The sequence below is a fragment of the Ursus arctos genome, unplaced genomic scaffold, assembly GCF_023065955.2.
Source record: "Ursus arctos isolate Adak ecotype North America unplaced genomic scaffold, UrsArc2.0 scaffold_1, whole genome shotgun sequence".
NCBI lineage: Eukaryota > Metazoa > Chordata > Mammalia > Carnivora > Ursidae > Ursus > Ursus arctos.
This window is the reverse complement of record NW_026622763.1, coordinates 76,762,343-76,778,860: the sequence shown is the minus strand read 5'-3', so window position 1 is coordinate 76,778,860 and position 16,518 is coordinate 76,762,343. Positions and strand designations below refer to the sequence as shown.

Genomic DNA, 16,518 nt, shown 5'->3' with positions numbered 1-16,518 from the left:
GTGATCCCTCCAGACATATTCTGTGCATATAAAAGCAATAATGTTTTTTCTCCTCTCCCTACCATCATCCTCACCATTTTTTTAAAAAAGCACCCTTTTTTTAAAAACAAAAGACATTTTTGATGGTATGTTATACACAGTATTCTGTTCCTGGCTTTTTTCCTTAGCATTATATATGAGTCCGTCTTTTACATAAATAGCCTCTTCATTTGTTTTTTAATAGCTTATTGGGGAAGTAAATTATTGTGCATTTATACAATAACTTATTGGTAGACATTTGAGTTATGTCCAGTCTCTTCTATTACAAGCAGTGCTACAATGAATAGCTTTGTAAACACACTGTCTCACACATGGGTGAGTGTGTCCTCGATGCAGTGTGGCCTGATCCAAGGATGCATGGGTTGGTAATGTTGCTACATATTTCAAACTGCTCTCCACATACACTCTAGCTTCTGAATCCTTAATATCTCTTTAAAATGCTAATAACTGTTTTAACTGATGAGAAAGTTGGTTTATATAAAATCTTTTCTCATCACCTAAACAAGCCTATCCCCAATCAAACCATTTATATACTCATCCTCCTCGGCACACTCCCTACTCCCTTTGCTTATGCACTGCCCCCCGCCCCCCAGCTTCAGGCAGGGTGCAACCCTCCTTCATCTGCAAGCCCTCTTGCAGCAACACTGTGCACACTCTGACATCCATCGGGGCTTCCTGTGACATTCTACTTTCCTTTCCCTCTGAGCCTCTTTTACATTCCATTTATTCTCTCTTTTTTTTTAAGATTTTATTTATTTATTTGGCACAGAGAGAGAGGCAGCGAGAGAGGGAACACAAGCAGGGGGAGTGGGAGAGGAAGAAGCAGGCTTCCCACTGAGCAGGGAGCCCGATGCGGGGCTTGATCCCAGAACGCTGGGATCATGACCTGAGCTGAAGGCAGACGCTTAACAACTGAGCCACCCAGGCGCCTCCCATTTATTCTTTTCTAATTTATTTATTTTAAGCTCCTGGAGCACCCTTGCTTAATGTCATAGCCCAACTGCTAAAACCACGTATCTCATTTAAGGTTTTAATATGCCAGAGAGACCCCACTGACTTGGCCTTGATTTAAGAATGAGTTTTAAAAGTTGGCATGTACGCAGAAGCATAGGGTCAGGGAATTAGGCTGTTAAAATATAGACTCAGCATGGTTAGTAATATAATGACACTTTTGGGTTTTTTTTGGTCTCCATGGGAAACCATAGATGAAGAAACATTTGAATCAGGTAAGTAAAAAATGAGTATTTGGTAGTGATTTTTAAGAGTCTGTTCTAAATTTTGGTATCATTTAAACACACATTTAGGGACATCATACAATAATTATTTCAATACCTCAACAGTATAGTTGTGAGATATTATAAGCTTCACCTTCACTGCTGCTTCTTATTAGGGACATTTTGGAGCTCTGTGGGAGCATTTTTCGGTCGGCACATTGATTTGGGGCACCACTGGCCTTTAACTGGTAGGAATCAGGAATGCTAGATGTCCTGCGGTGTGGAGACCATTCTGCACAATATTTTGAATGTCCTGTTGGATGAAACCCATTACAAATATAAACAAGCAGTTCTTTAATCCACGGAAGTGATGTAAGTTTTCACGAGACATAAATGAAAAGCTCGGTTATTTAGAAGCCAGTCATTATGGAGAGAGACATTTGAACAGAACTCAAGACATTGCCTTGTAGTTATTGAACCATCGACCCCACACATTCTGTCTGCTCCATACTGACAGTAAATAAACTGGAAAGTAAGGTATCAATACTGATCGATTATTTTCTTTTTCTTTAATATGTTACTCGTTATTATTGATGACACATGATATCGTCAGGTGTGTGTCCCTCAGAGTACTGTGGATATCATGAGTCACAATATAGGTCTCAGAGTATTTTGAAAACCTGGCAACCTGTTAACATTACTCCCTGCTTCCAAAAGTGTATTTCCTCATTTTCTCCATTTCGTCAGTCTGCAATTGCTTTGGCATATTATCCCTATTCAGCTAAGGAAATTTCCCTCTTTCTTTTATATACAAATAAACCTGGTCTGTTATGACCCACCAGAGCACTTGCTATTCCAATCTGTTGTTACTTTGCCCATCTGTGTTTCTATACTTTATATAAGGGATATTTTCACGTCCTTTCATCCATGCTTCGTTAGAAGTCGCCGTAAGCATCTAATCGTTCCTCATGTCTTCTAGAGAAATCGTGCCTGAGGATTTCTAGTTTGAAATACACTATTTTAAAAATATAAGTGAATTCCTTTTAGTTTTTTTCTTCATATCACAGTTAGAGCAGTCAGATGGAGTGGGGAAGTGTGCACCTAACTGATCTACTTCCCATTTATGTTGTTTCTAAATTTCCTGTTTTCCGTTAGATAGTTGGTCTGTCAGGCTATGTACACCTGGCCCAGTGTTTGGGACTGGTTTACTTTTTAATGCCTCTGGGTTATAGTCCTCTCGTTTCTCTGGAAAACAGCCTACACACCGAGCTGGAGGCCCAGAGGTGTCTGTGACATCTGTGAACGGAAAGGCAGGACGGTGGAGTGGTTAAAGCCAGGGACTGGAGCCAGACTGTGCAAGTAGGACTCCTGCTCCGTGGGTCCTCCATCACTCCACCCCTCTGCCCTTCACTTGCCCCATGTCTAAGTGGGAAAAAGAATTTCTATAAGTAAAGTGCTTAGAATGTAAGCGGTAGGTGAGCGCTAGCTAGCAGTACTGTGAGTCTCGCTCCGGACGGGCGTTCAGCAGAGGAACGCATGCAGCCGCCCTTAGTCACCTGGAGGTGCCCCTTCTGGACTCCTCTTAGTCAAAACTTGAGAACTCCCAAGTGCTTTCTGAACCCAACTCACTTAGGAGGTCAATTAAGGAGCAATTAGCACCCAGCTGGCATGTTTCCTAGGTAAATAACTCTTGATATTTATTCACGATGCTTAATTCTGTTACTTAGAGCTCTTTGTGGGTATTTCCGTTTCTTCAGTGGTCTCAACTCTTCTCTGAATGTGGTATCATATGACCTCCTTGAATTTCTCCAGGAGGTGATGATATAGTCTAATTAGGAATGCCATTTAAAAAAAAGCAAAAGAGAAGATGGATGTTTTAAGAGATCTAGAAAACAAAGAAAACAGTATGCTTTGTGTTCGGTTCCCCCTGTCTCGTGGGCCACCTGGAGAAGGACGTGTGTCACTGGACCCAGTGAGGGGTAAGGAATGAGGATGCTCAGGCCTGCCCGCCCCACGGCCCACTTCACAGGGCTGCAGCATTTGGCCTCCGGGAGAGGAGAGGAGGCTCACAGCAGTTGCCTTCCTATAATTTCTCTCTCTCAAGCCCTATTTTGTGCGGACCAGCAGAGAGGAGTCTTCCTAGACAAAAAGCCCTCAGGGAGAATGTAGGTAAGAGACTTGCAGAAAAAGTTATTGTTCTCCAAGCAGTCAGGTCCAATGAGTTCCTGGTTGCCAGTTCTATGTCGCTCATTTGTCTTGCCAGGCCTACCTGAGTGACAACCTTCTCTAGGGGTGACATAATGCGTTGCTTTTGTCATTGGTCTTTATTGGATGGTCAACTTGATCTTTTCAAAGACTTAACTTTTTCATGTCTCTTTCTTCACTTACCAAATATCCAGAGGAGCTTTCAGAAGGTAATTGTTTGTTTTCATTTCCTGGGTAGGCTATATTTAAGATCTTTCAGTGCCTCCAATATGCATGCTTGACAGGGTACATTTTACGATGAGAAATATTTTAAGGGTGAAATCAGTGATGAGATATTCCATTTCATAGAAAATATTTAAAAATTATATTCCTAAATAAATGTTTCCATAAGAGACTCTAACTATAAAGAAAAAACTGATGGCTGCTGGAGAGGAGGTGGGTGGGGGATGGGCTAAATGGGGGATGGGTGTTGGGGGGGCACTTGTGTTGAGCACTGTTGTATATGTAAGTGATGAATCACTCAATTCTACTCCCAAAACTAATATTACACTATATGTTATCTAACTAGAATTTAAATAAAAATTTGAAAAAAAAACTTAAAAAAACCCTTACTGACATATTTCAGTTAGAAAAATGTGCTTACTTAACAGAAAATGGAATTGGAATTGATATTGGTGTGTTTTCTTTGTATTTTAAAATGTATGTTTTAAAGAAAAGGTTGTATATATTAGTTCATTCTACAAACAATGGGTCTTTATATATTTCAATGATCAAAACAGAGTTGCATAAGTGAAAAGGAACATATATTCGTAAAAAGTAATTTGAAAATTACATTTTCATAACTTTTTTTCCCCTCAAGTTCATAGGAATTTTTCCGAGACCCCAGTGGCAGCAGAGGCAGAAGTTAAATAAATTCTGGGTGCTTAGAGCCACTGGGATCAGTGTTCCTCACCTTGTCTCTCAGATTCTTGGACAGTCAGACACAATTGGCAGCCGTAGGACAAATACTAATTTTATACAGAATAAACCATTTTATCAGGGAGAAAATAAAAACCCACCTCTAACAAAGAGACTAATTATAGGTCTTGCAGAACCCCATTTCTGTAAGTTGAAGCCAAAGCCAGTTCATCTCTTTCTTTTTTTAAGTCAGTTTTCTTTGGTCATGTTTAACAATGTATACCTAATTTTTATTTGTTTTTACGGTGACTCAATATCTTTCTCATAACTTTAAACAAACCTAAAATAGCTTTTTGTTTCCATTGTACTTGACAGCATATATTCAGTGTATAGCTAAAATTCTGAAGAGTGTTTCCACATAGTTTGGTGCATATGATAGACTGGAAAGTGCTTAGGGCAGTCTTCAAGAAGCCATTCAAGATGAATTCAGCTGTGCTGACATCTACTGAAATGGTATTACTTGCAGATTTGAAGATAGATTCATGCATCTGTTCTAAGTAACCTTCTCCTTCTCCCCCTTCACATATTCTGTTCCTGCCATTCTCTGTGTTCCAGACAAGGAGGAATTTGTTGGCTCTGGTCAGAAGTTCTTTATCGGTAGGTAATGATTAATAAGAGGTAGGTCATCCTCACTTGTCAAGTTCTATTCATATCATCCTGACTCTTCTGAAAGCTTCTTTTGCTGATGAACATTTCCAGACTTGCTCCTTGTTCTGCTTTCCCTCTAACCCCCAACTCCTTTTTTTTGGTCAATATTCTGCTATGTTGATCATTCATTATAATTCATCTTGTTTCCACTGGATATCTCTTAATTATTCATCAAACAGAAATCTTTGGTTCTCTTCCAGACTGTTCCATGGCATACTTATATTACTTTAAAGAGACAAGTTCTCTAACTACTAAACTTGGTTTTGATGGCCACATTCCTGTAATCTGTCAACTGGGCAGAGCTTTCTGAAGGACCCATTTAAAGGCTCATGTAAAACCATGGTGGGCCTCCTCCCAGAGACAGTGGGGGAACACCAGGGTCTGTAAAGTGAAATGTTGGTTCCTTGGGCCTGGTTACACATTGGAATCATTGAGAGAGCTTTAAAAACAAAACAAAACAAAAAACAAACAAACATAGGGCCACTTTTCTGCATCCCTTCGAGAATAACTCAGCCCCAGTGCCATTAAGTAAGCCAAAAGAGTAGGCATCTGCACAAAGGTCAGGAAGAAGCAGCCTGGAATGGGGCATCACTGAGCCATATGAGGAGAACATCTGTGCAGGGGATGATGGTCGACTGGTACAGGATGTCAGAGCCAGAGCAAAGTGAGGAGGAGAGCTGCTGTCACTTGGGCTCTGACCCTTTCTGTCAGGTTGCCTACCATCTGTCCCTCGTCCTGCACAGGTGCTCTTAACTAATACAATAAGTAAACGTACTGAGGACAATCAGTCAGGTTTCTCACTATTAGAGAAAGGAGTTACACATACGAAAGGGTGGGGGCAGGTGGCTGGAATGAATCCTGTAGTGTTGAGCTGGCATTGTAGGTATTGGTGTGAACTCATGGTGTTCAACATATATAGATAGATATAGATGTGTGTGTGCGTGTGTGCGTGAGTGTGTGTGTGTGTTCATATATACACATAGAGTCCCGAGCTCTATCTACCCGGGAACAGCTCTTTTTTGAAAATACCAGAAGGCCCTGTGATTCGGTGGGCAGATGTAGCAGGATTCTAGGAGTTCAGAAGCCACGGTTAGTGTCCAGCTCTGCCACTGAAGACACAGTTGTGAGCAGCCACCTAACCTGTCCGTGTCTTAGAGTATCCATCCGAGAAATGTGAGTAATCGGCCTGCTCCGCTGTTTCCATCCTGGCCCAGGCCACTATCCTCCCTTGTCTGGGGCACCGCAAGGACCTCCCAGCTGCTCTCCCGTGAGTCCACACTTTACATCCTCCCCACGGCAATAGAGCACTTCTTCAGAAACATAAACCATGTCACACCCATTTCTCCACCACCCAGTGACTTTTCGGCCCACTTAGAGCACAATACAACACTCGGCTGGAGCCCCCCCCCCCCCCCAGCTTCCCTGCTTCCTCTCCCACCCTCTTTCCCACCGTTCTCCCTACTGCTCACCACCCTGCCCCACTAGGGCTTCCTTGTGCTTCCCCCAACACTCTTGGAACTCTCCTTTCTCTGCACCTTAGCAGTTGCTGTTCCCTTAGCCTGGGTTGCTTTTCCCCCAGATGCCTCTTCACCTGGCTCCATGACTGCATCCCCTCCTCTGCTCAATGTCACCTTTTCACACACACTTTACTTGAACCACCTGCGTGAAGAACCACCCCCATCACTCTCTATCCACCGATCCTTCTAAGCACTTATTTTTATTGATGTGTTTACTTTTCTCTCTCCTCCTCCATGAAACGTAAAGCCAGGAGGAAATGGCTTTGAGGTGTGGGACCACTAGGTCCCCAGCACCTGGCACTTGGTGGGCACTGGGTGCAGCCTCGAGGCAACATGCGAGGCATTTTGCTGTTGTTCTTCGCGTTGCTTCCTATTTTCTACCCAGCCGTGATGATTTTCATTAACACTTGCTGACGGCAGTCACCGCAGGCTCCAGCAGGTGCGGAAGAAGTGACCTCTCCTGCCTGGAGGTGACCTCTTCTGCCTGGAGGTGACATCCTGTGCGTTCCCACCCTTGCAGCTGGCTTCCGCCGCAGCATGCGCCTTTGTCGCCGCAAGTCCCACCTGGGTCCGCTGCGCGCCGGGGTGTGCGGGCCAGGCGGCCCCCTGAGCGCGCTGGGCGCCCCGTACGAGGAGGTGGTCAAGTTCCAGCGCCGCCCGTCCGACCGGCACCGCCTCGTCGTGCTCGTGGGTACGTCCCTGCCCACCGCGGCGCTCCCCCTCCATACTGAGCTTTTCCTTCCAGGGTCGGCACTTTGGCGTTGGGAGCAGTGGCGAAGGTAGCGTTCGTTAGGGACTCCCATGTAAACACTTTAAAGAAAACCAACCCTGGTTTATATGTGTGTGTTTATAAATAAAACTTTGCTGTCCCACGCGTTTATCGCCTACAGTTGAATGTGGTGTGCCCCCGTAGAGATGTCCTGGGGTAATAACAGGTTGTATTACGATGGAGCTTGGTTGTTTTTTAAAACCTGTTTAGAGTTTGTTCTGTAAGTATAGACGAGTATTCACCCAGACGGCAATGTCAGTCTGTATCAGAAATGAAAATCCTTAAGATCTATTTCCCGAAGATATTTGTAATCACCTTCTTTAGAAAAGTGTTGAAAGTCTTTTGGACTGTGTCTATGGTGCTGAAGAGCAGGGCAGATACAGTGCTGGGGCGACCTGCCTTTGTGCCCGAGAGGCCCGCCAACCTGGTCCCTGCAGAAGCAGTACAGTAGGTCTTGCTGCCATCTCTGTGTATCCAGCTGTGACCGAGGGAGGCCCCGTACAGCAGAACAGCATGCCTCACCGCCCGGACCGCTGCAGAACTGGCAGGGCTCAGGGCAAAATGAAAATACAAGAGCATCTTTAAAAATGATCAACATTTCGGGGCGCCTGGGTGGCACAGTTGGTGAAGACTCCGACTCTTGGTTTCAGCTCAGGTCCTGATCTCAGGGTTGTGAGATGGAGCCCCAGATGGGGCTCCACGCTGGCCATGGAGCCTGCTTAAGATTCTCTCTCCCTCTGCCCCTCCCATTCGTGCCCTGTCTGTCTGTCTCTCTGTGAAATAAATAAATACATCTTAAAAAAAAAAAAAGTTTGACATTTCAAGATGGCAAAGGAAGAGCATTAAACCAAGTGCAGTGTCCTAAGCATGGGCCCTATGTAACTGCGTGAAGTCAGCCCCGACTCCAGTTACACGCAGGGTGTTGACTCACAGAACCGTAATTCTAAGGGCTGATTTCTGGATTGTGATGTGATAGACACTTCATTTGACAGGAAAGGTAGGTTGTGTCAGATTATCTGAAATGAGGCCAGAGAATTCTCACAGTGCCCAACAGCAGATGATGTTTGCTGGGGTGACCGGTTCCTGTAATTCCCCACCTCATTTCCGGGATGTTGAAGAAGTATGGGTTACTCCTTGGGTCCCCAAGAAAATTCCTAAGAGCTGTCTGGAATTGTTTCCGTTTGTGAGAAGCGATGTAATTTCCTGGAAAACATTTGCTCTCAAATATCTTTGATAGAAAAACTGATATGATTGTGTCACCACGTAATTATATTTATCCACGTCCAGTGATGTCTGTATGTGGCTTTTTTGTGTTTAGGGCCTTCTGGTGTTGGAGTCAATGAACTGAGAAGACAACTTATTGAACTCAATCCTAAGCATTTCCAAAGTGCTGTGCCACGTACGTGTCGCTTCTTCTTTCCAAGCGGTTCATGTTTTAGTCAAACTGTCTTTGCCTCTGCAGACGCACTGATCTCACTTAACAATGCCACAGCACCTTTGTTGTAAAAATAAAAGACACAAGGGATAGTCCTTATATAATATTTCTAAGTGTATTTATTTTAATAGAGGGAATTGATTCATGGCCAAGTAGCTGGTGAGGCTTTTAAAAGGTGACTCTTTTCCATTTCTTCACAATCATATAGATGACCTTTCAGGAAAACTAATATTTCGTAATAATAGCTAAGTAATAGTAGTACTTACTATCTTCCTGGCACTGCGGTTGGCTCTTTAAATGCCTTATCTTATTTAAAGATTTTTAATACACGCAGATATAATTTTATATGAACTGTAAGTATGATCACACCATCCATGGCAGGAAATAGCCAAGTGCACGTGGGTGCTTTCCTTCACTTCGGTTCAAGAGAGGAACTTAGAGAATCCAACTAAAAGCTTAGTATGTGTTCCCTGCAGTTTGGGGGACACAGAAAACTGGTGTCAGAATTATACTTGCAAAATCTAAAGAATTTAGAGGACTGGCCAGGGGCCGTAGTTTGGGAAGTTGTTGCCCTTTTGGAAATCACAAATGACTAGCAGGAATAGAGATGGGTTTGAGACGCTCGGCGGTGGTGGCGGCGGTGGTGGTAGGGTTTGCAGAATAACCCATGCATCCTCCAGGAGAGCAGAGCCACATTTAAATATTTGCCAAGTCTGAAAGAAACCTATAGTATCCAGCATCAGCATCAGTAAGATGTTTCCGGCTCTTTCCTCTCCTCTCTGCTCTCTAGCCTTGGACAGCTATACCAATGGGGAGGAACAGTAGAAAGGCAATGAAAGGGAAGGGAAAAAGTGAATCCTCCTTCCTTTCCTGACTTCTAGTTTCTCTGACTGCAGCTTCCGTGGCTGCGGCAAGTCTGAGCCAGGTGTGGGGGGGAAGAGAAGCCCAAAATAGAAATGAAATTCATAATTTTGATTATTACACGGAAATGGAATTTTAGTTATTACATTGAGACTGCATTTTGTGGCATGGAAGATGGTGGCTTTTTTTTTTTTTTAACTAAAACTAATCAGAAGAGTCATGATAATTGCTAGATTTTCATCCAGGGCCAGGGGAAGGTCTTGTCCCACAGAAGGCAGTGGGTGACAGAAAACGTTGCTTTTTGATCACGTACCTTAAGTTGTGCTTTCCAAACACCATTTATATATGTAAGAATGGACATTGATCTCCAACGTAAGAACTACAAAGGAAAGCACCATTTTTCAATAATCTGGATAAAGATAAAATTCCCACAGAACAGAGAAGAATTGTAAGAAGTATGGTTAGCCATCATTCAAAGTGAGAAAATGCTGCGCATGTGTTGCTTTTTAAATTGACTGAATAGTTTTAAGCTTAAGATGAATACCTCTAGTTATGCACCCGTTCACAGATTTTTAACCTACCATATAAAATAGAGTCCAATAGAAGCCATGGAAAAGGAGTCATCTTAGATTTATATTTACATGATTTATTATAACCTCAGAGCTATAGTGTTTTACTAGAACTTTTTTTTTCAGTACAAAGCTATAGGAGAACTGGCATAACTGTAGGAACTCTAAGGATCTGCAGAGAGGTTTGAATAAAGAAAAAACAGGGGCGTCTGGGTGGCTCAGTTCGTTGAGCATCTGACTCTCTTGGTTTTGGCTCAGGTCGTGACCTCGGGGTCATGAGATCAAGTCCTGCATCGGCTCTGCACTCGGCATGGAGTCTGCTTGAGATTCTTTCCCTCTTCCTCTCCCTCTGCCTCTCCCTTCAACCTGTGTGCGTGCACATGCACTCTCTCTCTCTAAAATGAATGAATAAATAAAATCCTTGAAAAAAAATCCAAAAATGACCCTCAGATGACATTCGGCTTTTGAGCCTCTTGAATGTTCATAATGCCTTTTATCATTTAGGGCCTATTTCAAGCTCCTGTTTGGTCATTTCTGTGTGTTGGTATTATCAAGTGTTCATTTATTTCATTCTTAAACTTTGGCAAATGCAAATACACCATTTTTTTTTAAATGAACATGCAGAATTTGTGGTAATGCAGGTTAAGGGACTAGCAGCTTTGCAATATATGTAGGACACAGAGTTGGAACTGTGTTCTATTCATCTTTGCGTGCTAAGAAGCTAACATATCTGGAACAGGGGGACTTGGTATATGGTAGTTGAATAAATGGAGGAGCAGACAGTGAATCACTTTTAGTTACTCAGTGAGCTCCTGTGTTCTCTATCAAGTACTATTGAAGTTGGAGAACCTATAATAAAAGAATAGGACTGAATCCAGACTCCACCAATCTTTCCCTTCTGGAGATCCCCCCAAATTAATCACCATCTCACTTGGCTATCAGTACGTTTGGGCAAGACTGCAGGGATTTCTCCAATTCAAATCAGAGGCAATCTGGTGTAGCAGAAAATATTAGTCTAGGAGTCAGAGCAGCAAGGTTCTTGCTTGCAACTTTGCTTTTCATTAGTCTGTGTACACGAGCAAGGTAGTTACTCTCTAGAATCTTCAGTTACTTATCAGTAAACTAGGGATAATAACTTTTCACCTGGCTAGGCATGTGAGGATTGAAATGGGATCTTGGGAAATGCACTATCTAAACAGCAGATATGCTACCTGGGGGCCTTTAGGCATCTTAGACCTCACACATAATTCGCTCATGCCTGCTTTTTTTTTTAATAATTTTTATTTTGTTATATTAGTCACCATACAGTACATCCCCAGTTTTTGATGCAATGTTCCATGATTCATTATTTGCATATAACACCCAGTGCACCATGCAATATGTGCCCTCCTTAATACCCATCACCGGCCTATCCCAATCCCCCACCCCCTCCCCTCTGCAGCCCTCAGTTTGTTTCCCAGAGTCCACAGTCTCCCATGGTTCATTCCCCCTTCTGTTTACCCCCCCTTCATTCTTCCCTGTTTTGAAGTGAGAGCAGGTACCCCTTAGGGCCTCCTCATCCTAGCTTAACACCCAGTACATTCGTGTCCACACTATGAGCATTTAATAAAGGTTTCTAGGTGAACTGATTTTGATAGGAGAACTTCTTTCTTATCACCAATTCAGGATCCCTCTTTTTGGTTCTAGCATTTTATTTATCTGTTTATGTATTCATTTATTTATATTGATTGGACATCTTTATCCAAATGCATTTTGGTACGAAATCAAAACATTTTGTTGATTCTAAAGCCTTCTTTAAAATTCCATATTTTGATAGATACTACTCGCTCCAAAAAGAGTTACGAAATGGATGGACGTGAGTATCACTATGTGTCAAAGGAAACATTTGAAAGCCTCGTGTATAGTCACAGGTAAGCTAGAGGTTCAGAATCTGATTCTCACCTTTGGTTGTTTTACCTTCAAATTAGATCCACTATTTTTATGCATTATCCAAAGCTCCTGGGGTAATTCCTTTTGTTTCTGAAGAGTTAAGCAAGGACATGTAAATTGGTGTATTTGTATACTAACTCATTGGGTTTGGAGAGGGAGCAGAATTGAATTGCAAATTTTAGAGATTTTGGAGAAATAGTTAAGTCCTAGATCCTTTAATATGTTTTTTCCTGTCGATTTTCCACTCATTCTTCTTGTGTTACCAAAGTCCACATATTTACATCCTATCTATGTTACTACAAATAATATTTTACTTGTAGAAAGAGTTCTTTTTTCCTTGTGGCACCCTTGCAGGATGCTTGAGTATGGTGAGTACAAAGGCCACCTGTATGGTACCAGTGTGGATGCTGTTCAAACAGTCCTTGATGAAGGAAAGATCTGTGTCATGGACCTAGAGCCTCAGGTAGGTCTGTGGTGGAACGTTTCCCATCTCCCCAAAGGAATGAATGAATATCGTGCATTTTGTGTATGTGCTGTAGGTTGTAGTTGAGATATTTTATTCTGTTAGCCTCTTAGGGATAAGACTACTTACCGTATCTAAGGGCCAGGATCTTATGTGAAGGAACAGTTTGCCGATATCTTATCTTTAGTTAGGGAAGGAGCCTTGCTTCTCAGCTACAAAAAGAGAACTGAGCTGGTGGCTATAAAGAAAAGTTAAAATCCTGCTTTGACCTTGATCACAAAGGCATCAAGGAAATTGGTGGAGGGAGTAAGATATTGCTTGACACAGGGAGGTAAGGTTGCTACATGGTCGTATCTACAGCTAACTCTATGAGACCATATGTGGAATGAGGCAGGAGTGAGCAAGTTAAGATAAAGAGCACACAATGTGTAGGCTCCATTTTTTTGATCCTTGTTTTTGTTGTTGTTGTTTTGTAGTCATTTAAAAATATACCACGTGCGTTAAAGAGAATCAGGGGATAAGGCAGTTGTTCTCCCTTGGGTCAAGGCTGGAGGTCAGTGTGAAGATGTCAGTAGTATCCAATATAAGATAATAACAAGAGGAAAGGGAAGTGAGGGTGAAACAGAACTGATCCACCTTTAGAGTTTGTCTTTGTACCATGAAATTATGTATAGAATCCTATTCTCAGATTTCATAAGGGTGGTATGACTAGTAAGAGGAAGACCCACAGTTTAAACTTGATTTTGATTCTAGAACCCCATCTCTTAATTATTAAAATGTTTATTTTTTAGATTTGAGGACTTAGGGACAAAGGAGAATAAATAAAAATAAATTAGCTAAAAATAATTATTGATTTCTGACCTTAGAAATTTTGAGAACATTCATGTTAACTCTAGGAAATTGAGACTTCTATTTTTAAATGTGCACTTAATTTTTCTGTGTAGGGTATTCAAGTAGCTCGAACCCAGGAACTGAAGCCCTATGTCATATTTATAAAGCCATCTAACATGAGTTGTATGAAGCAATCTCGGAAGAATGCCAAGATCATTACAGACTACTTTGTGGACATGAAGTTCAAGGTAAGATACAGAGGAAATAGATGAATGTGGTTTTTTTTCTAGTAAAAAGTCACTGTATTGTTTCCACAACATCCCTATATTAAGGAATGTGATTTTTGTTTCTAATGAAAAATGCCCTTATTATTTATCCTTTTTACTAGACATGATTTGTAGACGTTAAAATAAAGTTTAATAAATGCTATGATGCTCTTATTTTTTTCTTTTTTCTAGTCTAGCTTAAAAAAAAAAGAACGCAAACCACAGTTTGCAAAGCCACACGGAAATTTGGTGTGCGTAAGACTGACATTTATATTTTGTTATTTATTGTATGAAAAAGTTTGAGAATTTACTTTAAAAATGCTGTAGTGAATGGGGTGCCTGGGTGGCTCAGTCGGTTAAGTGTCTGCCTTCGTCTCAGGTCATGATCCTGGGGTCCTGGGATGGAGCCCCCACCTGCCTCGGACTCCCTGCTTGGCAGGGAATCTGCTTCTCCCTCTCCCTCTGCCCTCTCATGCTCATGCATGCTCTCTCTCTTTCAAATAAATAAATAAAATCTTTTTTAAAAATGCTGTAGCAATTATCTGTAATATGAGGTATCTATATAAAATATATTTCCAAATGCAAACATCATGTGTTAATGATGATGGAAATTATAGAGGGGCTGAGACAGGTGGGATTAATCAGTGAACTCTTCCTAGAATAGGTAATTTTTTCCCAGTCTTTTAAAATTAAATCCACCTTAACTATTTTAAATCATCATAAACATTCAGCAAGGTGTATAAATCTTATGTGTAACAGCTCAGTGAATTTTTACATGTGCATGCACCCAGATAACCATCACCTAGATCAAGATATTACCTTCACTTATTTTCTGTGTGTGCGTATGATAAAAAACACATACAACATAAAACTTACCATCCTAACCATTTTTTTTTTTTTTTTTTTTAAAGATTTTATTTATTTATGTGACAGAGAGACAGCCAGCGAGAGAGGGAACAGAGCAGGCGAGTGAGAGAGGAAGAAGCAGGCTCACAGCAGAGGAGCCCGATGTGGGACTCGAGCCCGGAACGCCGGGATCACGCCCTGAGCGGAAGGCAGACGCTTTAACGACTGCGCTACCCAGGCGCCCCATCCTAACCATTTTTAACTGTACAGTTCAGCAGTGTTAAGTATATTTACATTATGAAACAGATCTCTAGAACTTTTTCCTCTTATAAAACGGAAATTAAACATATGGAATGCGTCACAACTTTGCATGTCTTCCTTGCATAGGGACATTGTTAATCTGTACTGTTTCTAATTTAACATATGTGCTGCTGAAGTAAGCAAGAGGTATATTTATGTAATCCCTTGTTATTATTTCTATCTTCATGTTTTTTATGACTACTGTATGAGAGTCTGATTCTTCAGTTTGCACTTCAGACAGTGGAGTCCATGGATGTATTCTCTAAATCTTACGGGCATTTAAATTTGTGTTCTCATTTTTATGGTAATCTAAGCAAATTAGCAAAATTGTTTCTGGGTCATAAGTATGGTCATGTTGTAAAGGCGTACTGCCACAACATTTCAGGGCCTGCATTTGTATTTGTGTTTATGATTGCATTGGCAGCAAGTTGTACTTTTTTAATTGTTGCGGACAGATAAGAAAATAACAGCAATGAATCTAACATGTAGTACAAATGAAGGTCAAAGACCTTCACTAAATGAACATTTCACAATAGTGGAAATAGACAATATTAAAGGTGAATTAGGTCATCATGAAGCAAAGGACAATGAGGGTATGCCTAATTCAATAGAACCAGCTCATACCATCCTCATGTTAAAGTGGCAAAATAGTGTCATTTTTATCAGTATTTAATTTCGGGAACTGTATTATACCTTATAAAACTTCATTTGAAATTTATGTATAAGTTTTATATTTAACTGGTAAATTTGTTTTCTTCTTCCTTTCTCTTTTTTTCTTTTCTTACTTTCTTTCTTTGTTATATACAAAGTTTGAAAGCTTCAAGGGTTTAGATAATAGAATAAGATAATTTAAGTCCAAATAGGAAGTTGAGGGGGGGATTGTTCTGGCTACCATTACTTAGTTTTGCAAAACCTTGACCAGGGAAACATTAACTAAGACTAAAGAAAGAAACATAAATTTTCTGGTTTAGAAGAGAGGACATTTATTTGACCTAAGTGTTTTTATAAATAGCTTCACAAATTAATGTAACAGCAAAACAATTGCATATCATTTCTATTTATCTCATTAAGTCTGTGCTATCCATATTTTTCTATTTCTCACACAGGATGAAGATCTACAAGAGATGGAAGATTTAGCCCAAAAAATGGAGGCACAGTTTGGCCAGTTTTTTGATCATGTGATTGTGAATGACAACTTGCAAGATGCGTGTGCCCAGTTGTTGTCTGCAGTTCAGAAGGCTCAAGAGGAGCCTCAGTGGGTACCAGCGACCTGGGTTTCCTCGGATACTGAGTCTTAAGGAAGCCTCCTGCTTAATGCTGGAGTTTTAACAATATCCATCTATTACAGAGCGCTGGAGTAACAGCTGCAATCTAAAACAGCAGTATTTGCCCCATTATAATGTATGCAAATTTAAACATGGTGCAGTTTATTAATCTTATTTGAAAAAAATATTTGCATTGTATGCATGTAGAGTTACCCCCTTGGCTTTCAGGGAAAAAAATGTTTTCCTTTACCTCATATGCAGCAATGGTAAGAATACAATGTTAAGCCACTGAGTATGAAAAACTTCTATAGATTTAGCATGGTCTTTGTACAATTCAGATAAAAGAGCTTCCCTAAATAAAATAAGTAGTATTTAATTTCAGAAACTATTTAACCTCATGAAAT

The 16,518-nt window shown here is 41.1% G+C and overlaps 1 protein-coding gene and 1 non-coding gene across 2 annotated transcripts in view; one reads left to right on the top strand and one right to left on the bottom strand.

Moving 5' to 3' along the window:
- MPP4 (MAGUK p55 scaffold protein 4) overlaps window positions 1-16,502 on the top strand; it is a 38,205-nt gene extending 21,703 nt beyond the window's left edge. Inside the window, exons 14-20 of the mRNA XM_057316063.1 lie at window positions 4,971-5,012; window positions 7,101-7,271; window positions 8,668-8,748; window positions 12,031-12,124; window positions 12,498-12,606; window positions 13,551-13,685; window positions 15,956-16,502. Coding sequence (XP_057172046.1) covers window positions 4,971-5,012; window positions 7,101-7,271; window positions 8,668-8,748; window positions 12,031-12,124; window positions 12,498-12,606; window positions 13,551-13,685; window positions 15,956-16,147 — 824 coding nt within the window. The 3' untranslated portion in view covers window positions 16,148-16,502. The remainder of the gene's footprint in view (window positions 1-4,970; window positions 5,013-7,100; window positions 7,272-8,667; window positions 8,749-12,030; window positions 12,125-12,497; window positions 12,607-13,550; window positions 13,686-15,955) is intronic.
- LOC113250977 (U6 spliceosomal RNA) lies at window positions 14,892-14,993 on the bottom strand. The gene has a single exon (XR_003314293.1). It is a non-coding gene; the product is annotated as a U6 spliceosomal RNA (small nuclear RNA).
- Window positions 16,503-16,518: the final 16 nt, after the last annotated feature.